Below are 25,158 nucleotides of genomic sequence, written 5' to 3'. Positions count from 1 at the left end.
CTATGGGGCAATGGAACAAAAAAAAATATTTTATGTGTCCCCATCAGAGTTCCCATCACAGTTTTAAGTGTCTACAATGTCACTTTCCCATAGCTGCTGCCTGGCTTGTTAGTCTGTTCCCAATCTGCTTGCAATACTAGGAAAAATAGGTAGAGTGGGATCAAAAGATGCAAAAGGATTGAAGACTGTATTTATATATATATACAATCCAGTCATATCACAGGCAGTATATGCATGCACAGCATGGTGTCTTACTGCCAGTCTCAATGCAGCCACATTGGAGTTGTCTGTAATTGGGCATAATGGAGGGTGGCTAATGCCGAGTTGTGATCCATCTGGCCGGGTGGTGAGCCAGACTTGGGCCAGGTCAGAAGAGGCCAGGAGGAAGTGGCCCCTGATGGCAGCATGGCAGGATGGGGGATGTAGTCATTAGTCATAGGAAGGATAAATGGTTTGCAGCTGACCCATTGTGCTTCAAGGAGAAGACCCTATTTAGCATGTTAGTACAGAAGCAGTGGCAGTTATTGCATGGTCATAAGCTTAATTAATGCAATGAACAGAATGCGCATTGGGAGGGGCATTCTGTACTTGGTGGATACTGGTGCCATTTACAGAAGTGCTCCCATAGTTACAACATTTGCATAAAGAAAGGAATATTGTGGTATCCCTAAGGCATCACACCTTGATCAAAAGCCCTATCTCTTCTAGACAGCGCAGACTTGCTGGGTGCAGTATACGCCTAGGCCAGAAATCAAACAAGTCTCATTTGAAACTATTTGTTCTTATTCTATTGAAATTGGTAGGCACTTGATGTGGTGCTACCTTCAGTAAATGACTCGGCTAAGACGTTCGGCTCTACATACTGTAGGGTTCCGTAACTTTTCTCTTCATCTGTGCTTGCTGGAGTGATGGCATTGAGAAAAGAGCTGGATTCCGGCACCTGTGACAACACAGGCGTCTCTCCAATCAACAGCGGTGAGGTGTGAAACAGTTTGAGTGAAATTAACAGCAGGAAAATAATGAGGCCCTCTGGGTATCCCATCACCCCTACTCACTTTCCTCCGATTCCCACCTTGCTCCTCTGATCGCTTCCTCTGCGTCTGTCTCCTCAGAAAGAGCACCATTCTACGTTCCTTGTTTCTTCTTCTTCTTCCTCTTCTTCTTCTTCTTCATCTTTCATCAATTCATCAAACTTCCCTAGTTTCAACAAACCCTTGTCTTCTCCAAATTCCTCTTCTTTGAATTTGTCTTTTACAAATTTTCTTCCTCTTGCATTAAGTGTCATTCTTTCTTATTTGTCATTACTGCGTCTCTTCCTCTTTTTTCTGTCCAGACTGCTTTTATTTGCTTTGCCATTCATTTTATGCACTCAAAAATATAGGTGCATTAATGGTCTGGATTGATTATCCAGGTTGTTGTTTAAACAGCTACATTAATACATGTCCCACCCATTAACAGTACAGACTGTTAAACCCAGTTCTTATTCATTCTAAAGATTTATTTTTGCACCTTTGTTTTCTAGTTGTTTTGTCTATTCTGTTTCAACATAGGTCTCTCAGCCTTGGTAGAACTAGGCTGTGGCACCAGGAGTGTGTGGAGATGGTGTTGAAGTTAGCATAATAAAGATGCAAAAATCATACAAAGGCTTCTTTGCCAAACTTATGCACGCACAACTCCAATTAAGACGTCTGTGAGGAGGCAGTTCAGGGGACCAGGCCTCAGGGGTATGGGTGCAGCATGTGGGCGATTTGGGGAGAGGGCAAGGGTGGGAGCGTTGGTGGGGGAAGGCCTGGTGACAAATGACTGCTCGTCCTCTCTGTCTCTGTTCTCCGGAGGAACTCCCCCGGGGAAAACAGCGAGCCCGGGAGGCGGGAAGCAGAAGCGAAGCCATTGTGAAGGGGAAGCCGTCAGGCACTTCCTGTTATGAGAGGAAATGCACACAAATGTGCTTCCTGACCCCCTGTCTCCAACCCTCTCGCATGCAGGGCAGGGAGTTAGACTGTTGCTGACCTCATTTCTCCTGATTGCTTGCTCTGTCCCTTGATTTTTTTAAGGGACTTTAAGACTTTTTTAAGACTTTTTAAAAAAAGGATTGGTGTCAGAAGTGGTTCGTTTTGTGTTTTAAGACACACAAAAAATGTCCTGACCTTATTTTGAAAACCTCCTAGCCTCCAGCTTGCGTTGGAGTGTATATTCCCCATAAAGTCTTCTGACCAGGATTAGCAGAGCAGTGATCCTACTCACAGTTGATTTTCTCCTCACTGTTCTTCTCACCAGCTCACTACATAGAAGGTGCCATAAGTGGCATTTTCAGCAATTAACACCATGGCTTGCTGAAAGCACCAGAGCACAGGAAAGAATGAGGCATGACAATGTGGTGGCAGGTTCAATGGGAAATTGGACAAAAATAAGTGAATCTTCTTCTTTACTCAGGATGAAAGGACTTTAGGCTTAAGTTGATGTCATTTGTTTAAACTGCACAGTGACTCTAGGTCATTGCTGGTCAGTTTATAGAGCAAGGTCATCTTGAGAAAAGTGTTAACATAAGGTGACCCCTGGTTGAGGTTTCCTTTGCTTTACTTTGTCTCTTTTTGTTTTGACCAGTGGCAAATGATGACCAACGTTTTGACCAGATTAGCTCCATCTGTGTCGGATCTTTTCTGGACTGTGGATGAGTAAAGGAGGCCAAGCCACAGTTGTTGACCAAAGTAATCTAAAAAAAAGAAAGATTTTTTTGTTGTATAGATTATAAACAGTATAAACAACATATAGAATAGAATACGGCACATTGCTAAAGGCGCATTTATCCCCCTTTAAATACAAACAATTGTAAAACATTATTTCAACTGATGTAACTGTCACTGCCCACATAATTCTTAAACATTAAACAGAAGTGATGTCGCCATGAGGTACACAATAGTGGTGGCAGAATGAGGTCGATTTTTTTAGAGAGGGACTCTGAAGTCGTCAAATTTGACGTCATTGTCTCTGAACTGACCCAGAATAGCCGATGTCCAATGTCTATAACTCACTTCTTGAGATTCTATTGTTAGAATGAGTGAGTAAGATTTACAGCAGACTTTGTACACTGCAGGTGGGGCCTTGTTGGGGTCTAGCAATACCAACAATACCATTTGTTTTGCTGTGCGAAACAAAATGGACTAATATTTCAACCCTGAACGAAAACATGACTTGTTACAAAAAGGAGGCATCACTTTTCTTGTCATGTATTACTTAGTCTTGCGTACATAGATAGGTCTATGGATGGATCGTATCCAAGCTTATGCATCATTACCTGTTTTAAACCATAGGACAATACCAGTGAACCTAAAAACAATGCAGTTGCCCTATATCTCAAACCATGGGTCAAAAGTCCTATTTTCTAACACGGTGTTCAGTAGTGGATTTGTAGGCCAGCTAAAATACTGCAGGCTTGCCCAGCCAAGACTTTTTTACACACCACCTATTTTGATAACGACCATATGCAGCTTACAGTTCTCCATAGGCAAATTCAACACATATTGCCTTCAAATGTGAGAACTGAGCACCATGAGCGCCCTGACATGACAGGAAAGCCAAAAAATGCAAAACTTCGGTTTCACATTCTTATCACCGTCTACAGGATGAGTCAGCGGCAGCATCGTGAGGAAACTTCACACAGCCAGCGGGCTCAGGGGCGACAACTTTCTGCAGAAAGCTCCCGTTGCCACCCTGGCCTTTTTCTTAAATAGAAGAAGAACTGTCAAAACAATCAATGGTGTTCTCTGAGCTTTCCCTAACGAACCTCGCTGATGAGATGTAATCAAAACATAATCACTTCCCTTATGGCTCAGCGGAGAGAAATGGCAGAGGGCCACTGACAAGATTTTATTTCCGTATTTTACCGTAGCTGTCAGGAGAGGCCGCTGGTATCCTCTGCCGTGTGCTACTGTCACCAATTGGATGCCATTCATCTGAAGGTGGAGGCAGGTGTGGGTGCGTGAAAGCACGCGAGTGCGCATTCTGTGTGGGTGCTATGCACAGTCTTGAAATCTTCCGTATTTGAAACTCGGTGGATGTCAGGCGTCCCTCTAAGTGTTGACTTAATTAATGTCAGACTTTGTTAAGATTTTTGTCACCTAAGTTCCTTGGACGAGGTGCGCGTTACATCCAATCCAAAATAATGCAATAGGAGTGAGTTTATCTGCAGCCAGGTGTTAGGTCAAAAAAAGGCTTTGTGCTTCAGTCTTAAATGAAAGGTAGGGTGGTGTCGCACAGCTTGCATGTTTACCCTCCCATTAAATGTTTCCAGGTAATTGGCTTTGCAGCGAATCTTCTTTGTTTTGCACTTGAAGAGTGTCACGGCAGGAGAAAAAAGGGGTAATGAGAGATTAAATTGCGAAGCTTCATTTTTGGCACACATGTGCATGATTAGTCTATGTGTGTGTGTGTGTGTGTGTGTGTGTGTGTATGTGTGTGAGAGAGAGAGAGTGTGTATGTACTGTATGTGTGCAGAATAAATGCAGACATTCCTATTCCCTCCTGCCCTTTTAATTATGTAGATTGTTCACATGTTCTTGAACCAGTGAACTTATAAATGTCTGAAATACCACCTGAGAGGTTTTTCCTTCATCTGATGCACAGCTGTGCGGCCTATTTTGCAATATGTTCATTTTTACCAGCAAAAAGTAACAGTGGTCACAGTGCTTTTGGTGTGGAACCCAGACTCCATCAGGCAATATATCACAACCCTTGACTGCAACTGTTCTTCTTTGACCGATTCGTTATTTTTGGCCTTCAGAAAATGTGCTTGGCTAACTGCTTCACCGCAACGCTCGGAACCATAAACTGAACACGAACGGTTTTCTGAGTTTAATCTTGCTCAGTCGTAGTTCCATGTTCACTATTGAACTGAGGCTTCGATGAGCCATGAGGTCCCTATGAGCTCAGATGCTGCAAATTACATCAGAAACCGTGTGGTTTCTCCAGGTCTTCATTTGTGTGCTATGCATGTTAACAAGTGTCCAAGGGTGTAAGCGCTTCTATTTTTAATATTTCTAATTTGATAAACGAAATCATTTCAGAAAGGTGAAATGTTGTAATGTTTCTGTGTGAGGGGTTTGCTTTGATGTTAACTTTTAAGGTGATAAATTATGTCACAATGCACTTTTCTGACTGTTAAGTAACTGGAATGATAGAGGTCTCCAGTATATTTGGGTTGACCTAGCGATAAGGTGATGTTTTAACATCTGGTCTCACTAATGCTTTTGTAGCTTAATGCAATCAAATCCTCACAGCAGTGCTCCAGTAGAAGTCTGTTAGAAAGCTTTAGTTACACAGAAGATACAGTAATTCCAACAAACCAGGATAAACTCTTTATAATACCATGATTTGAGAAGAAACCAATATGTTTCATATTTTTGAGTAAATAATTGAACAGAACAAAAAAATTTGTTTAAACAGAGTGGTGGGAAAGCCTTTTTTTCTTGCATTAAAGTAAAAAATTGCTTAATGGACGTACAATTAAACGGTTTCACATTCTTCTTGTAATTAGGTGGACATGTTAGGTTAATCAGAGGCTTGCAGTAAATATTTCGTTTCATTGTCAGTTGTCAGCCTTTAATGCATTTCTGTTGTTTAAGTATATAATGATAACACAGGGGGGTTGACCTTCATTGTTAGAGCAGATTTAAAATTCTTTCTCTAACCTTGGTTTGATTTATGGGTGGAAAAAGTCCTATTACGCCAGCGTCTGTTTTCCCAGACTTTTTGGACGAACACAAAAGAAAAAGGAAGGCATTGATTTTCCAACAGTAGTATTATATACGGGGCAACTCACAAGCCAGGAAGATTCAAGACAGTATTCCTGCAAATCAAAACACGCACACATCATTCATCCTCTGAAACCTTTCCAACCATGTTTTATATTCCTTTACACATCTTTTAACCGCTCTCTTTTTTTTCTCTGTCTTTTTCTTTGCTCTCGCCCCTTTGCAGGTAACATTCACCAAGAGAAAGTTTGGCCTGATGAAGAAAGCTTATGAGCTGAGCGTGCTGTGTGACTGCGAGATTGCCCTCATCATCTTCAACAGTACCAACAAGCTTTTCCAGTACGCCAGCACCGACATGGACAAAGTGCTGCTCAAGTACACCGAGTACAACGAGCCCCATGAGAGCAGGACCAACTCTGACATTGTGGAGGTGAGCAACCCATTCCAGGTTATAGCTAGCTAACTGAAACATATATGTAGGCATGCTTAACTTTTATAGGATACCTTAAATGGTAATGAATGGAGCAGTAAGCAATGATCGCCAGTTTTGAAAAAAAAAAAACAGATTATTCTTAAGTGAGATCAGGAACATCACTAAAACATGCAAGATGGGGAAGTCCAGGACCAGGGATAGAAACTACTAGAGTAGTCAGAACAGTTTTTTCCACTAAATGCAGGAACTCCAACAATTCAACATCATTTGAAAAAATTCAGTAACAATCCCTAACAATTCTTTTTCAAACAGGCCACCCACACTGAGAGTAAAGAGTACGCTGACATTCCACATGCCATGAGATAGGCACTAATATCTTGTCCCATTAATTTTATATCTTTATATCCCATGGAAACTGAAGAACTCTACTCTGACCAATGGTCACAGTATCCTTGTGGGGTCTCTCCTGCTTTAAATGTGTGTGTTTGCATGGACAGTTCTAGCCAGACACTGCCACCCATGATCTCTGCAATGAATTGTTCACAGTGAGTGGTAATACCTTCTGTGATGTATTCCTGGTAAGCCGTTGTGAATCAAGAAAAAACCCCACACATTTTTACAAATGGAATGCCCTATCCACTCACAAGACATTCACAAGACACCATACAACTTATCCAGTTCCCAAGCTGTCCCCTGAGGTAACACTCCATGATCAATTAACAGTACATACTACTATCCCAATGTAGTCAGTCAGTGTCGGTTCCTTCCAGAACCATAAAACTCACGTGGACACTAGACAGCACTAGACATTTGCAGGTGTATTGCGGGGAAGAGAAAATTATAGACTATGACTAGAGCCCTTACTTCTGCTACTGTTTTTAGCAAACAGTAGACAGTAGCCAGTGTGTATGCCACAAGCTCCCTGTCATTCAGCCAGTCTCTGCCCATCTCGTGTCCAAAACAGTGACCCAAACCCCCGGCAAAGCCTCCAAAGGCTCTCAGGCCTCACTGACATGTTGTCTGTTGGCCGCGTGATCACTGGCTTCGCTCCTGAAACCAAAGCCGGGTTCAGTTCTACACTAAATGGCCATGACAGCGGCCAGTCATGAGGCAGACATCCAGAGGCTAACCTTAAGCCCTGCTTGAGCCGGTTATGCAACAGGCTTTCTCCACAGGCAAAGGTGGACTACTGAGGAACTTAAAGGCTTATAGAAAGGAGACATACATTGTTCCTTCTGGACCATGCCCCATGCCAATCCTAGTCAAGTAGCTCCCTCACCTGTCCCTTTTTTCAAACAGGCAGATCAAGGATCTTGTCCCTAAACCATGGACAGCTTCAGATTAGTGTTCTCCCTGAATCACCTTGTTGTGAAATGTAGTCCTTTTTTTGTGTTCTACTGCTGTGTCCTCCCACAAGAATGGAAATCCAAGTTTCTGAAAAACTTCAGATTATGGTTTCTTTTTTTTTCTTTGATGTTTTGATGCCACTTTCTCCTTGAGATGGGGCTAAACCTTCTACAGTATGTGACGTTCTTGTTTTTTTTTTCATATTCCAGAATTACAACCCCACTGAACGAATGTAAATGAGATCCTTCTTCTACTGACAGTCAAGTATTGTACTTAGAGTAGAAGAAGCGATTAACTAGACCTGACAGATGTACCTCCACTGCTGTTAAATGGCAGTGAAATCATTTTCTACTTTGTCATTGATTCAGACTGATTCAGGCTGTGTTTAAACCACATTTTTTTTTCTGTCAACATTTTTTTTCACCCTCTCTGAAATATTGCATGAACTCTCCAGAGTCTCAGCAAGCTTTCCCTCAGTCCCTTCTCTCATCTCCATTTCACACAAGCTCGTGTATACACAGACTTTTTTTTCATTTGCTCAATATTGCCATAAATTGAGACTTTTTTATGAATATTGTATATTCATAATGTTAAGACACGCATACACGCACAGTAAGCCCTTTGTGGAATCTAGTAGAACAGCCTCCTGCTGGTCTTTTGTGCAGTGATGGCCTGTAAAGCAAATGCAACCCAATGAAACTAACCATGACTCTGAAACCATCAACTCTCAAGAACAACAAAAAGGATCTTGCTTGATGGTTTTGTCTTCCTATCCATCCCAGACTAAATGACAGACCCTCAGAAGATAAAAGTCTTTGTCTGCATTGTATTTCCAGCAGAGATGCTCTCCAAGAATGGCCAGTAGACCACAGACTACAGTCCATTAATGCATTAAAGACGTTTGTATAGATATACACTTTTAACCTTGTCTAGACCTTATCTTTGGCCAGGGAGTGATTTATAAATTCTTCACTTCGCTTCACTTTGGAATTTCCAAGAAACTGAAGTACGGAAGTGCATTACCATCCACTAAGTGCTGAGATAACAGAACGTCTGGTAGCATGAGACTATTATTTGTGGACTATTTTTAAATGTAAATGTAATAAATACCATACATGTGAAGCAAGAGGGAAAGGTAAGCTATCTCAGATGTTATTTAGATAACATCTAATGCAGCGGTCAGTTACCTTCATGTCATTATAATGGTTGGGAGTGACTTCCAAATTGGCCCAATTTTCAGAATGCTAGAGCAGATGTTCGGAGAGCTGGGCTCTACTGAAGCTGCGGAATAAACAGTCCAAAACAAACTGATAATTCTGAACGCTAAAAAAAAAGCGCTGTAACTCAAAGGTCCCAAAGGGAATTGGCACAAGCATCTGCGGCGAAAGGGTGTGTAAAAAAGTGTATCTTCGTCAGAATCTTCCCGCACTTCAGGAAGAACCAGCACTTAAAACTAGCTCCCTAGTTCTGAAGCTCTCAGGCTCTCAAGCTCTCCAGCTCTCCTCTCTATGCTGGCAGAACTGGGCGAGGAGAAATCGATTGGGAGCAATGCTAAGGTGGCAAAGCTAACTGGATTTGCATGTAACAGAGCAGGCGGGCTCCAGCAGGGCCCTCGTTTTCTCCGCTGCTAGGTTACATCACGGCCGGGGGACGTGGGCGGTAGGAGGTAAGGAGGAACAAAGCAGACTTCCTGTTGTGATGGCAGGATGGGGATGAGGCCTCAGGGTGGGCTAGGGGGAGGAGGAGGGGGGTGAGGTGTTGGAGATGGAGCCGGGGCTGGAGCTAGAGTTGGAGCTGGAGCTGAGCCCGGAGGGTATTGGGGGTGCCAGAACCACAGAGCAGCTTTGAGCTTCGGTGGGGGAGCATTATTTTGCGTGTACCATGAAAAATGTGTATGAAGACGATATTGTGATATTGGGATGTATGGTAGATACACATCAATGTATGTGCAACAAGCATACGTACGATCATCTACAGACATACATCTACTTACTTACTGCTCTGTGTCCACTGATAGAGATGTACTGTGCGCTGTGTAAATGAACGCACATACATACATGAAATTAGAGGCGCACAACAGGATAAAACACACACACACTTGTACTAGCACAAGGATAAAATACACACTTGCAGGCAGTCTTTCCTGTCTTCGCCTGGCGTGCCTCAGGGGGTGCAGTGGGAGGATAAGGAGAGGCAGGGGAGCCGGGCGCAGCGTGTGGGCGTCTTGAAGAGCGGCCTGCTACATTAGCAATAAAGCTCCGTGTAATTAGCATGTCTTTGGTTGATAATTAGCGTCGCTGGGAGAGTGGCAGCGCCAGGCTCAGCCCGGCCTCTTTAGCTGTGTTTACGAGGGGCTGGAGGCCCTACTCCCTCGCCCCGGCTCTCATCAGCTCACTTTCTTTTCCGCTCTCCCCTTCCTTTCGCTCAATTTTTATCTCCGCTCTCCGGGGTCAGGCCCTTTCCTCTTTTAACCCAGAACCGTCTGCCAACCTCGCAGGCTGTCGCATGAGCCTGGGTATATATATATACATATATATATATATATATATATATATATGTACACAGTATGTACAGAGGATGTGTAAGACAAACAGGATATAGAAAATGAGAAAAAGATAGAGTAATACTTAGCTCAGAGAAAGCCAGCCCAGACGTGGACAATTTATACAAAAATGCATAAATACCACACCATCTTTTCTCTGCAATCCTGTTAAGTGTAGTTTATCGCTCAGGAGGAACGGTAGACACCCGTGCTAAATGTGATAATCCTGCGTCGAACCCATTCTGACCTGAATCTATAAGAACGGTGCCAACCCAGAAAACGCTCTCAACAAATCGATCCCAGTGCTTGAAATGGTACATTACTCACTATTCCCTAAACCGGAAAAATATAGAACCTAAACACAGGGAAAGAAATTTATCATGATCCGAGAGAACCTTTTTTTGTTACAGTGAACGGATTGCTCGTCATTCCGCGTCTGTCATCACGTTTTAATTGCGTAAACACCATTTCACACCATCCAGCGCCTTAGATCACTGGAGGTCTAAGACCTTTCAAGTATGTCAGATACAGGAGTGGTAACTAATTACATTTAATCAAGTAGTCTACATATGCTCAATTACAAACAGTATCTGGCAGAGCAATGGCATTGACATGTTCTCAAGTACTAGTTTTCAGAATCATTCGGAAAAGGGTAGTTATTCTGAACAAGGACCACATCAGTCTTGACAACCTTTAAGACTATAGATAGTAATTAGTCTATTAGCTAGAATGTAATTTATACATATTAATTCACACTGAGGTGACCTTTTAGAAAAGGTGCTTCATCTTCAAATGGGTGTTCCACACTTACTAGGGTATTTCAGTTGGACATTTCAGAGTGTAGCAGATATTGCACAGTATATCACTGCACTGCAGCTCTATAAAGCACTAGAGCAATGGCCTTCTTGCATATTCTTCATCCTGCATGTTTTGGGTAACATATGTTGTGCGCATCCTTAGAAATAAATGCGACACAAACGCAAGATACACTGAACACACAAATACAAGAGATGGTAGGGGCTGTATAGGCACTCAACATCGACAACATGGCCGAATGTTTTGAAGAAAGGCAGTGTGATGTGATCAAATCTTTAAATACCTGCATCTGATTTCTGACAGCTGAGATCTGCTGAAGTTACTGTGGTCGGTGTACTCTGGTCTGCCCTCTGTTGAAAGCCTCCAGTAATACATGTAGTGCATAAGCAAGGATGTGAACAGCTACCTTCACAATGCAGCCAGTTGTCTACGCAAACAGCATGGCCAAACAGCAAATAGCCTTAATTTTATTAGTTTTACAAACTCATTTAAAGCCTCCTACAGCCCAGGATTTCAGGCCCACCGAGAAATGGGCAGGTCTAAGTAATTAAACATTCAGTTGCTCAACTAAAGACCAAATTACGAGTGCTTACGTAATGTAGAATTAGGTCGTTTTTGACGAGCAGGAAGAAAACAGCGTCTTCGGTGGAGTAGGCTGTTGAGTGTTCCTCTGGCACGGATACAGTGCATGGTTTGTTTGGCAGCAGATGAAAAACTCAAACAGGCAGATAGATTTCCTATAACGACGAGTGCCAGGCAGGCCTGCCCGACATGTGAGGCACATTAGAGCAATGTCGAGGCAGCCAGGCTTGGGAAACCAGTGAACAGTCAGTGATACTGAAGATTGACCTTGTCACACTGAAGGTGCCAACGTTCTGAAAAGGCTGGATATCGAAAGACTGTCTGAACGTACATATACTACAGCATTTCGCGGGTGTAGGGGTGTTACGTACTTTATAGAGAATAGGGAATGGGTGTTTAGGGTTTTTGTTGCATTTAAAGCCATTTTAGGTTACTTATTACTCCAAATAGTATATTGACTATATACGTTAACTACTTTAACCATTTTTTTTTTTTACAAATGTTTGTTTAAAGGCTAACTGCTGGACTAGGTGTTTGATTTTGTACTACTGTTTAAATGGGACTAAATAAAACACATGGGATTCAGTGTGTCCCAAAATCCATATGTCCATATAAGAGTCAAGGGAACATTTCACTATTGGAAAAAAGTGGTCACCAAAGGAGTCACTATAAAACTGCAATATGAAAAGTTTCAAATCACTGTTTTCTGCACAACTGCTTTAAATAGTATTACACTAAAATAGTAATGCGGAGTATGCAAAAGTGGCAAAACTAGTGATAACACCGGAAATATATACAAAATATAGGCACTAGCGAAAAATAGTATTATGGTTGTGTTAGTAATACTGTTTATAAGGCGGCAATTCTGTATTATTCAACGCTAAGTGTTATGGTGCCATTGTTCAGATTAGGAAATGCTTCTGAACAGAATGCTTTTGTAACACTTTATTATTAACCCTATGGGGTGTCAAAACACATTGACAAGACAAATCCGATGTTGCCCAGTGTTTCTATATTGATATCTTTGTGATAGTACGGCACAGCTGAGAAACTCGTCTCCTTCGTCTCGCTGTGTTTAGCTAATGGAATAGTGTTTTCATAATCTACCTCTCGCCTGTGATTGGTGGATTCATAATTCTTATGTTAGTGTGATTCTGACCAATAAACACTTGGACAACAAAATCTAAATGAACTAACTTTATTGTATAATTGTGGAATAATTTTAAATCCAGCCTTCTAATTAAACAAAGGCAAAGAATCAGACGTGGGCTGAGAGAGAAATTGCTTAACCCTTTTTTCAAAACCTCGCAACTTCGGTTATAAGTCACAGAAAATCTTGCGATGAGCTGTTATTAAAAGAGCAGACTCTACAGAAATTAAGGAAATGTTCAAACTGTATTTCCGAACTGTAATATTTGTAAAATATTCATACAAACATTGCAAAATATTAAGAAATATTCCTAGCTTAGATGTTTAATACTGAAAGACTCTGAAGAAGCTGAATGTAAGCGCACCATAGAAAATAAACAAGAAGTCCCTGAGCTTAAGCACAGGGGAAGCCCACGGTCACCTCCAGTCAACTCTTCTCACATGCCCATCCACATGGAATCAGGTAGTGTGGCTCGAGCACTGGAGACAACCCCGGCCAATCCCATTCCCCCCGGAAGATTAGCCTAATCTGAACATTCACCTTTTAATCTCAGCTAGGTCCTCCGCTCTCACCTAGCTGCAACTTCTGAATGGGTGAGCGAGCCACGAGTGGAAGGGTAGGAGGAGGGAGAGAGAGAGAGAGAGAGGGAGAGGGGAGGAGGAGGAGGCGTTGAGGGAACAGTGAGCAAGAAAGAGAGAGGTTGGTAATTATTTCCAAAGGTCATTCTGTTAATGACTACCTGCTTGGCTAATGAGATTCTGCAAAGCTCCCTCACAATGTTTTGCCCTCGTATGGGTCTCCATGTGCTGAGATGTGTGAGAGGAAGCAAGCAGGGCAATCGCCTCCCCTCTGCTGCTGTCGCCTGTCTGAAAGAGAGAAAGAGAGAGGGAGGGAGAGAGAGAGAGAGAAAAAAAAGAGGGTAAAAAAAAATATACAGAGACGCGTCAACTCAGGTTCATTAAACGTCTTGCGGAACGCTTAATGTTGCCAAGGAACGCTAATTAATTGGACTGATTTCAGTTTAATTTCTCCTCAAAGTAGCCGTTATGACTTAATTAAAAGATATTTTGCTTGTGTGGGTGCTCGCACGTCAACAGCCTGCTAGCGCAGAGTGCTTGTCTCGCGAAAATAACTGTTTTCTTGCTTATTTGTGGCGCCGGCATCTGAAGGAACATTAGCCCAAAGCGTTTTTCTTTCTTTATTTCTTTCTTTCTTTCTTTCTCTCTTTCTCGAAGCAGCAAAGCTGAGGGACTCTTCATTCTTTGCATAAAGAGCAGCTATATGATAAACTGCCCTGACAAGATAGTTCATCAGATAGCTTCTTTCAGCCGCGGTCAGCTAGGCCGAGGTGTTTGTGGTTATCGCAATTGAGCAATAAGCGCTCCACCTGTTTTTATCGCAAGACGTGTTGTATGAGTTTATGGTAATTAGCGTATGGTATGTGTGTGTAGTCTGTCACTTCTCGAGGTTTTCACCAGCATATCTGGGATAAAGGTGTGAGAAGGCTTTGTCCACATAAGCAAATTAACCTTGTGGCATGGGGATGTCAACAGTGAACGGATTAGAGCAAACAACAGTATAGTTGCCAGCGGAGTACACTTTATTTTTTTAACAAATATGTCCCCAGATATCTGATACTTAATTTGTTTTTTGGGCGATGCCACTTTTGGGACCATACAAAAATCTACACTGACATGCCATGGGAAAGTCATGGAACTAGAAGGAGTGTTATGTGCCAAGTTAGGACATTAGGAAATGCTGCAAATGTTGCCACAAACTATTTTTGCCAAAAGTCGCCATTCACGATCAGTTGCAGAAATGGCATGTTACATCCATCTGGTGCCCACTTCTTCATCATTCTTTACTGATCTTAACTTGCTCAATAATTCACGTCACTTTACCTTTAGCATTCTGGCCAGTGCGTTCAACAGAGTTCACAACCTCACAAGATAACAGCTCACAACATACAACATACAGGTGTGGCCATTCCCAAGCCATCCCCTGAGGTTTACACTTCGCTATCACTTGAAATCACATACCGATATCTGTTAACTTGCGACTTTAGATACTTCTGTTTTTATTGGTTTTATTTATTTGTTGATTTATTCTTGCTGAAAGGTTCCAAACATCTCTTCAGCAGTTCCTGCCACTTGTACTTATCTCCCCAGATGAACTGAAAAATAGCTGATTTTCTACATTTGTAAGGCTTTTTCCAGCACCCAGAACAGAGCTGATCAATCAGTGAGCGGGTGAGGAGCCTCTTTGTGCTCTCAGTGCCTTCAAGCTGTCCTCAGCTAGCTGAAGCTTTTTGGACGGATGGCCACAAAACAACTTGTTGTACTTGTGCCTCGTGGCTGATGGGTTCTTGGGGGGGAAAAACAAGATCATTTGCATGTGCTCTTTTTTTCTCTCTTTCTTTCTCTCCTTCTCTCTCTCTGTAGTGTTTTCTCTCCCCGTCCTCTGATTGGAAACAGCTGCAGAGCACTCGCAGCAACACTTAAAAAACGAGTGCATTTCAGATGTCCAAAGTGGGAGCCCCCTCCCTCCCTGCCTTCCTCCCTCTCTCTCTCTCTCCCTCCCTCCCTCCCTCCCTCTTTCTCTCTTTTTCTCCCTCCCTCCCACTCTCTCTCCATGTGTGTGCGTGAGAGTGAGTGTGTGTGTGCGTGTGTGTGTGTTTTTTTTAGTATTCTGCCCCTAATAAATGCCTCAAAAAAAACGGTAGTGGCCTAAAAATAGCACCCGCCGATGCTAAATTTAGCGCTTGGCTTACTGCGCTGGCGAAGCGAATGGAGAAGAATAGGCGTGGAGAGACAGGGTGAGTAAGCAAGCCTCTATTCATTCAGCACCCGATGAACCGCTGCCCTTGGCCAGCTAAGGCACAAGACTCGAGCCCCCCCTAACCGCCACCCTCCCAGACCTCGGGTGCCAATAAACATTTGATCCTCTGGATAAAGGTTCTTTATTATTTATTTCTTCTCTTTTTTTCCTTTTTTTTTTCTTTTTTTTTCCGAACGTCGGCCTGAGTTTTCTTTTTTTTTTACTGCCCAACAGAGAAGACAAAGCCTTGTTTGATTTCGTCAGGAAGAGAAAGAAGAGACTCCACAAATGGCTTTTTTTTGCATCGGTTTTTGTTGCTTGAAGAAGAACGAGATTAACAAGGCAAAAGAAAAGGCCATAAATCTTCTATATCTTCTAGGGCAGTGGTTTTCAAACTGTGGTACAGGTACCACTGTTGGTACTCGAGGAAACCCAAGGTGGTAGAGTAGATGGCCTCAGAAGAAAATCAGCTTGCATTAAAACGTTATGGACTGAAATCTATAAAGCTTTCACCTATAATATTTTTAATTTGCTAACATTAAATTTGTTTGTGTTTAGTGCTTTGCTGATTAGAACCTGTAAACTACAGTTTTATAATGATTAACAACATTTTCAATGGCCCGAGTGTAAAACCCTATGGAGTGCCACAAGATATAAGATACATGAACCAACAACAGTCACCAACAACTCACTACAGTTTTTACATTATGATTAATCTCTTAATTAGGCAGTAAACCCTGTAGTTCTCTGCCTGGCATGGTTCTTGTTTTCTTTTGTCTGAATCCTTCTGAGATATCTCAGTAGGAATATTTTATTAACCAGAACTAGTTTGGTCATTGGTGGTACGTGGTCTTAAAGGTTTGAGAACCACTGTTCTAGGGAGACTAATAATATAAGTGTAGAAGAAGTGTGGAAAAAGTGGACGATCTCATATCTAAATGATTGGTTCTTTAAAGTGGAATAAAGGTATCCAGTCATTCACTTTTATTATACAATCAGCCAGCAGTCAATCAGCACTACTTGCATGGATTACAATGGTTCGGACAGTCAAACAGTCAAAATTTCAACTCTACCACTAATCAAACTTTATTATATTGTTGCTTTTTGTATATCATTGTTTCAAAGTTACATAAAAACGACGGCCCTCCCAATCCTTGTGATTCTTCCTTTTCTCCCTGGTTGTGTGGGTGGAAAAAAAAAACAAGCTTTCTATTTTGGGCTGTGGGTGTAGATGGCATTCGGCGGCCCTTGGCGGGCTCCCTTCGGGCCTGCCGGGTGTGGAAACACAAGGTCATGCCAGAGAGGTCAGGTGCCTGATCATTGTTCCTCAAAGCCCTCGGCCCCTTCCTGTAATGCAGCTGCACGATAAGCCGGCAGACCCGCAGCAGACAAAAGCTGATAACTGATGTGCGTGTGTGTGTGTGTGTGCGTGTGTGTGTGTGTGTGTGATATATGAAAGTGCGTGTATATAAATGTGAATGTTTTCACACTTAAGGCCGGGAAATTAAACTTGTCGCTGCTCAAAAAAGAATCTCAGATTATAGCTTGTATATGTGTGTGTGTGTATTTTTTGTGTGTGTATTTGTGTGCGTGTGTTGGTGTGTGTAAAAACTAAATAGAAATAGAGACCCTCTGAAATTGTTAATAAGCAAATAGAAAGATAACCATGGCATAAGCGCCCCTTTATTGAGCCTGACTGGGCTGCCATTGTGCGGATATGGGATGGGTCATAAAATATGAATGCCGACAGTGTCCTCATTAATACAGACACAGTAAGAGATGAGATTTTCTGCTTTTTTTTTTCCTTACTTTTTTTTTACAGTAATAAAAAAAATACAGATTTGCTTGCATGCTTTTGAGCCATGCTTTTAAAAACAAAATTTGTAAACATCTTTGTTAACGTACATTTTTGTAGCTTCTTTTTTTAGGTATTTACACTATTTTAACTAAATATTTTAACTAAAATATTTTCATATTTTGTATCTTGTAAACGTGCAAGCATTTTTTACCTTTTTTTCGTACAGAAATTATTACATTTATTTACTGAATCTTGCTCAAACAGTGAATGTGAATCTGTATTGAAAATTGAAACTACTTAAAAATCAAACTGAAAATCTTTTCCATTCAAGTCATTTAAAGAATAATCATAATACTAATCCTCTAAAAAAAAGTAGTATTCCACTAACTGTTTATGTTTATGTCTATGGCTCTAGAAAATGACTGTACTAAAAAAACTACAACAAGCCCCAAATAAGCCCCAGATCCAATCCATACCCCTAAGATACGTTTAAACCCTGTACGACTAAGCTAAACACCCCCCCCACCCCAATTTTTTTATCATCTTCATGCATATGAATGTTCCTATGAGGAGCAGCTGTGTTCTTGAATAGAGCGCCACTCGCTTTTCGCTATTGTGCCGTTTGCCTGTGCGGTTCCTACACTGTACGTCTTTGTACTGGGATTAGCCCATATTCAACAGCCCCCCAAACTACAGTACTTATCTGTGTGCACGGATTTTCCTTGCATACCCTCACCCTCGCAATCCGCCCCCCCCCCTCAACTCCCCACTCCCCACCCAATATGAACCACAGACAGCTGTAATTACATCCTTAAAGTGCGGTATTGCTTTAACTGTGGGCTGATGGGTCTTAAGCTTGTCTCTTTGATACTTGATTACAGTGCACAGGGAGGTGGTTGTTTTTCTTCGTTCGTCCTCTTCTTCTCCTTACTCTTCTTCCTCATCTTTCTTTTTAACAGTATTACAATTATGGTAAAGTAGCCGATCGGCTGGGTTCGAGAAATTAAAAAAAAAAAAAAAGACCCCCACGTTTAAAGAGAAAGTGGAAGAAGCTCAGGCTGTAATTGTACGTAAGGAGAGTCAGACAGAAAGTGGTTGTCTGCGACGAACCACCAGAAGAACCAAATAGACTAAGCTTGACACACACACTCATATAGAGGCACACAAACACTCGCACACATGTGGCGTCCCTGCCCCTTGTCGTCTCTGTTCGTGCCCGGCTAGCGGATCACAGTGTGTTCAAACCGCACTTAATAAAGTGGCGGCTTCCCCTGCTCTTGCTTGGCCACCTGCTTCCAATAATCTACAGCCTGACTCTCATTCTTTCTCTCTCTCTCTCTCTCTCTCTCTCTCTCATTCTCTCTTTCTCTTTTCCTCTCTGATGGAATCTTGTTCACTCAAGTAGAAGTAGAAGATGCTGTGTTGCCCTGCATTACTGAATTTGTGGTCAGTCTGTCTGTAAAAGTGTGTGTGCTTCATGTGTGTGTGCTTCTATGTTCATACATACTTATCTTTATACTTATTATTGTTCGTAAAATACTGAAGGCCAATCTAAAACTTATGGCATGTTAGTGTATGTATATATCAAACCCCTTATGATTCACAAATGAGTTTTAATATAATGCAAAACGTATTACATTCACATTAAGCAACAATAAAAACATACGACTAGTACTTTGTATTGTAGTTTGTATACCAAGCTTTTTATATTAGTATATATAAAATTATGCACAACCATTTAAAGCAATATTTTTACATTTGTTTATCTTACTTTATTATATAATATATAATCTCATCAAAGTTCTCGTCAAAAATAAGTAATCCAAAGCCCAAAAAAATGATGCTGATGTCACATATTTGTATTTGATTTAAATGATGCATGCATTCAACTGAAGTGTTTCAAGCATGCTTGAGCTAATTAAGACCTCATTAGGTTAGTGATTAGATTTTTACTACAAGAAAACAAAAAAATCTGTATTCATATTTCCTGTGTAAACGCACCATGTGCTTTATTAGGAACAGATGCATACTTCATTCCTACTCATCCATGCAGTTATCTAGCAGCAGCTGCAGGTAATATTCACACCAACCGCCAGAATGGGAACAATTTGACCTCAGGCCAGGCTGATTTAAGTGTATTTAGAAGTCCTTTAAATTTATCTTTATATATTTTAAAGTATGCAGTCTAGTCCTACACTAATCTACACTGGTTAGAACTGGCAGAAAAGCTACAGTTATCCACCACTCAGAAAGCGTAAAAACACAACACGTCCAACCTTGACAAAGAAACATGAGCTACGACAGCAGTAGACCATGTCAGGTTCCACTTCTGACTTCTGTTAAGAACAGAAAGCTGAGGCTGCAGTCGGCACTTAAACAGAGCAGGTGGTAAGGTCAGAGTTTAGCATCAAAAGCATGCATTTATGGACCCAACCTGCCTGTGTGAACAGTTCAGGTTGGTGGAGGGGTGTGTGGTGGTGTGGGAAAAGTTTTCTTGGCACATTTTGAGCCCAGAAATACTCGTCAATTATCATTTAAATCCCACATTACAATTTGAGTATTGTTGTTCACCATCATGTCCACTACTTCCAGCACCATCCCAGACACAAAAGTCACCTCAGCTGCTTTATTGAACATAAAAAAGAACCAAATCTGTCTTCAGTAGAACAGGAGATTCACAGCATCAAAGTGCTCCTAAAAAAGTAGAAAATGTCAAAATTACCCAAAATTGAGTGCAGCGGATTTGAGAGCAAATTTAGCCCTTATCTTGACTCAGTAGAGTGTTCCTAATAAAATGGCAATTAAGTGTATCTTCAGTTCTATGTCTTCTAATGTTATACAGTGTTTTCTCAACCACAGACACATTCACTACCAGATAAATAGTCTTCAGCTATTTTTTTGTCTGACCATAGACTTTTATTTAAGACACTTATTTCCTTATTTTATGTAAGAGTGTGTGTGTAATCCTCTGCCCTCTTGTGGGACACTCTAGTACCCCAACACCCCCAGCACCCTCACACACTCTCACACACCCCACACGCAGTCGCGCACATGGTGGAGGCGGGGCCGCGGAGAGGTATGAAGTCATTTTTTGCTGCCCTAATGGGACCACCTCAGAGTCGGCGGCTTTGTGCATGTGTCTACAGTTCTCCAGCACAGAGTGGAAAAAGCTCCTGGTCCACTACATGCTGAATAAGGTAAACCACCCAACTGCTGAAATATGGACTTCATATGAAAACACCCCCTTTTTCATACAACCTGCTAACATGATTTATCAAAGTAAGACACTCTGGGGCTTATTGCCTTGCCAGAGTCCCAGGCAACACTAGTGAGATTTTTTTCCCCAACACAAATCTATCAAAGCTGTACCTGAGCATGCATACACACTACTGTTAAAAAGTTTGGAATGACGAACTTTTAAAATACAGTTTGGTATCCCTGTTGTATGTCTCTTTATATTACTGTACCATTAGTAATATAAAGGCAATCCTGTAGTTTCGTACACATGTAAAAATGTGTAAAATTCTAAATACTGCTAGTGCTTTACTGGTTGTAAATAATATCAATAAGTAAATTATTATTCACATAATAATTCCCTAATAACTAATTACCTTGTAAAATATGCATGATGCTTCTTTTATAATTAGATGCATTGTGACTTTTTATAAAGTTTTAAAAAATCTAATTGCATCACATCTGCCTCATCAATTGGCAGCTAAAATTAAGTTGTCTAGTTTTAATTATGTATTTAGTATTTTCTAGTGTAGCATACATTTCTACTAAAACACAGACAAAATGGAATTAAGTAGAGAGGAGTTTTGATTGTGGACAAATTTAAAAGGAATCCTTCTGAAATGTGCAAGAAATGTTAATTCTGTGCATATTTAGAGGCTTTACTGTATATGTGATAGATAGGAATTGTAAATATATACACTTTATTGTGTAGCTGTAAAGAGTTAACAACATTTTGTTCCTCAACAAAATTTAATTAAACACTTTCAATTATCATATTAATAAAAACACTGATTGTGTTTTTTTAAAAGTACATATTGGAGCTTAGCCTGCATTTTTATTTGGTTCCAAACCTGACAGGGTCACTGGTTTTCCAAATTTGCACTTTAGTGCCCTGCCTAGTTTCAACAGGGTCGCAGGTCGCTGGACTCAGCCGCTGTTTCCAATAAGGAAACGGGCTGAATTTGTTTTGTCGGCCGGCTGGGACACATTGCATAAACACTGTCGCCCTGCTCGTCTCCTGGCCTCCATAAACACGCCGCTGAATGTGGGCTCTCCTCCAGCCCTCGGCCTGCTGTCCTGCCAGCGTGGCCCCCGGAATGAGGCTCCGACTGGGTTGGAGGGATCCTTTTTTAACGCCTCCTGAAAATACACCCCCAAAACTCGGTGTCTGCGGTGTCTGTCTGGACCCGAGCCCCTCGGGCACTGTTCCAGAGTCGTCTGCCGATCGGGCCTGAGCGACTGGAGACTGGTTATGCGGCAGAATGAGGTCAAAGAAGACACCTGGGAGGCTTGCCAGGGCTTTGCTACAGCTGCCCGATACATCGGTGTGAGAGTCTGGGCACTGGGTGGTCTAATTGAGACCACCGGCCTACTCTGACAGATTTGACTGACTTCATCGACTGACAGTCAGTCAAACAGTAGTACTCGTTAGTACTGTATTGTTTCACCAATGACATCAGGTTGCAACAGGTTACAACATAGCGATGAACGCAATTTCTCAATTTAAAAATACATTTACAATTATATTTTACTTTCATACTAATAATTAATATCTGAATAATAAGCCTGCAGTTCAGGGGGCTCATGGCAAGGGACTGCGGCACAGACTGTTCCCAGCAGATCTCTGGCGTGATGTCTAGTTTGAAGAGGAACGTGTGTTGGGCTGAAGGTTACAGAAGATGAGTGTATATAGGCCACTGTATCTCCACTCTTCTCCGACATGAAGAAGCCAGTAGGGAACAGTGGGAGGAAGGCGTTTAATTAGGAGAGTGCCTCTGAAGGGGTTATTCCCTCTTCTTTTTCTTTCTCTCCTTCCTTTTTAGTTCTATCTACTGCTGCCCATTCTCTCTCTTCCATCTCATTCACCTTCCTCTTCTCCTTTCCTCGTTCCTCCTCTCACTCCCTTGATGTTTCTAGCTCAAGCTCTAGCTCTATATCTCTCTCTGCTTCGCTCACACCTGCACTCTCTCTCTCTCTTTCTCTTTTTCTTCTCCACTCTCGATCCCTCTCTCTCTCTTGCTCTCTACTGTATGGCCTCCCCTCCCTCCTCCCCCACCCAACATCTCTCCCGCTCTCCCCCTGCTCCCTTTGCCAAGCCATTTTCCGCTTTGTTAGATTGATTACTCCTCATCAATAATGTTTTGGACGGTGGATCATGCAGCTTTCATCTACTGAAGCTATTAAGATGTCAGCCTAGGAAATGATTTCTCTGCTCGCTGCAAGTACGTAGCAGGTTTGTTCTCTACAGTGGCTTATTTTTAGTCACACAAACTGGAAACATTAAAGATGTAGAGTGGTGTGTTGGGAAATTGATTTAATTGTCAGACAGGAGTGTTTTTTTCACAGGTAAATTAAGTTTCTAGTATGTTTCTCTTTAATTTAAACTGTTTATGTGTGACACTTAGGGCACTGTGATTTCCCACAATGCAGAGAACATGAACAGAACCGCGGAACTGAGTAGTATTAAAAGACGGATATTATATATACACAGATGGAATTGTGCAAAATTAGATAAAAAAAACACTGAATGTATTTTTTTTAGCATGAGATGAGATGACAACCCCTGCCTGCATGCATTACATAGGAATATTACATAGGATATACAAGAGTATCACAAAATAAGATCCATAAGGTTAAGTACAGTCTGGTTGTTTATTCCATTATTAAGTAAAATCAAGCGTTTTTCCCAAACTGAACAAATAATACTGCATATTTTACAAGGAATATTTTACAATGGTGTGCACCATCAAACTAAATTATACTAAACAAACTATAGATGTATGTATATGTATATATATGTGCATTTTCTACATGAAGGTTTTTAGTTCTATTTTATTGGTCAATTAAATATATTTCAATAAATACATTACTTAGCTGTTGTTTAGCTGTTGTTTGTATAATTGTAGCTAATAATGCATAAAGTGTAAACAAAGACAAATAATAATATTGATATTAATAAAAATGCACCAATAGAGGATTTCCAGGTGAATGATTTTATGATATTTGAATGATATTTGAATGATATTTTTATTGTACATACGGGGTGGTGGTGACAATGCATAAATAGTAACAAAGTTAGATTACCAAACAAAAATCTATTTATAAGAGCTTAAATATAAAAAATATATAAAATATACATTTATGAGGAGAACAGGATTTATTATTATAAGCAGAACAATTTAATGAACAATTTTGTAATTTAAAACATATAATAAATATAAACACAAAGACTTTTTGTTAGGGCTTTCAGCAAATGTAACAGTATTTAAGAACAATGAACATTTTACTTTTACGGCAGGAATAAAGCAATGTTAATCTAAGGTTAATCTAAAAATAAACACTGTGATATGTTTTATAGTTTATATAAAGAAAATGTTTTTATGCCCATAACTTCAATGCCATGCAAAAAGGATTAGATCATTAGCAATGAAGAAACTGATATAGCATGGAAGGAAGAAATAGAGAGAGAGAGAGAGAGAGAGAGAGAGACTTAAAGTGAGAGATGAATCAAGAGGCACTGAGCCATCTATGGCCATCCTCTGTATACACACTCGTGATTGGCTCTTCTATCCCTAGCCCCCCTGCAGAACAGTGTGCATGTGTTGCATGTGTATACGTGTGAGTGTCTGTGTGTGTGTGTATGTGTGAGGGCTAGTGACAGGTGTGGGCGCTCTGACAGGTGCACATGTCGGGAATGAGTGACATAGCTGCCGGCCCCCAGGGGGCCCCCATGGCGGCCCCACGCTGGCTCTTAAACTGCCGGGCCCTGCTTGAAAGCTCGCTGTGCCAGCATGGCCTCCCATCAGTCCAACACTGCCTCTTTACCCTTCAGCGCCTTACAGCCAGCGCAATCAAACCCCCCACCCCCCACTTCCCCTCGCCCCAGCACTAAACACCACCCCCCGCCACACTACCTGACTACTGTTAGCGCCGTGGAGAACCTAAATATCACAAGAGCTATCAGAGTTCATTTGAAGACCACCCAGAGCCAGGAAAGCCAGGAGTCATAAACTGAGCAGGAAGACTGTTTGCTGAATAGAGATGAAGTGATTTTCCAATTTGTGTTTGAATACAATTTTTGTCTTGAAATGTATACAAAAATATTACTGGAAATGTATAATATTATATAGGACAGCTCATATAAATTTATTGTAATTAAAAAAAAAGAAAATGAACTGAAAATTAAGTAAATAACTGTGTAATATCTTTATTTTTCATTCGCTGTAATATGTTAAAACTATTGGAGAACTTTTTATACCACCTTTTCTAGTTTATACCACATTTGTAAGCAGCAGTCCCCTCACCATAAATAAAATACTGACATATCGTTATATATGAATATATACAGTAAACATAACCTTAATATTGCCCATAGTTTTTTTTTTACTTTTAACTCTTTTTAATGTGTAAAAAAGGCTAATTAACCTAAAAAAATAAGAAATTGTGTTGATTTAGTTTAAATTTTGTAACTTTTTATAGACGAATTCCAAAGGCTAAATATTCTTATTCTTATTTAAAGTTAATTGTTCTTTTTTACTTTGTTCTTTAGTTGTTCTTTGTTAGTGCAATGTAAAGCTATATCAGCAACAAAAATGGTTTTAAAATGATACTAATAATATCATTTGTTGCAAAAATTTCTGGAACAATATATTATAAAATATATATTTAAAAAATAATTTTGCCACATTT

General features: G+C 40.9%; 1 protein-coding gene across 6 annotated transcripts in view; it reads left to right on the top strand.

The window, feature by feature from the left end:
- The window catches only part of mef2cb (myocyte enhancer factor 2cb), a 99,715-nt gene that overhangs the window by 53,047 nt on the left and 21,510 nt on the right, over nt 1-25,158 (top strand). For all 6 annotated transcript variants that reach the window (XM_049470649.1, XM_049470648.1, XM_049470647.1 and 3 more), the window contains one exon: nt 5,977-6,180. In XM_049470649.1, the coding sequence (XP_049326606.1) occupies nt 5,977-6,180 (204 nt within the window). The remainder of the gene's footprint in view (nt 1-5,976; nt 6,181-25,158) is intronic.

This window comes from Astyanax mexicanus, chromosome 22, assembly GCF_023375975.1.
Source record: "Astyanax mexicanus isolate ESR-SI-001 chromosome 22, AstMex3_surface, whole genome shotgun sequence".
NCBI lineage: Eukaryota > Metazoa > Chordata > Actinopteri > Characiformes > Acestrorhamphidae > Astyanax > Astyanax mexicanus.
The sequence above is the reverse complement of the archived record's forward strand: the minus strand, read 5'-3'. Positions and strand labels throughout refer to the sequence as shown.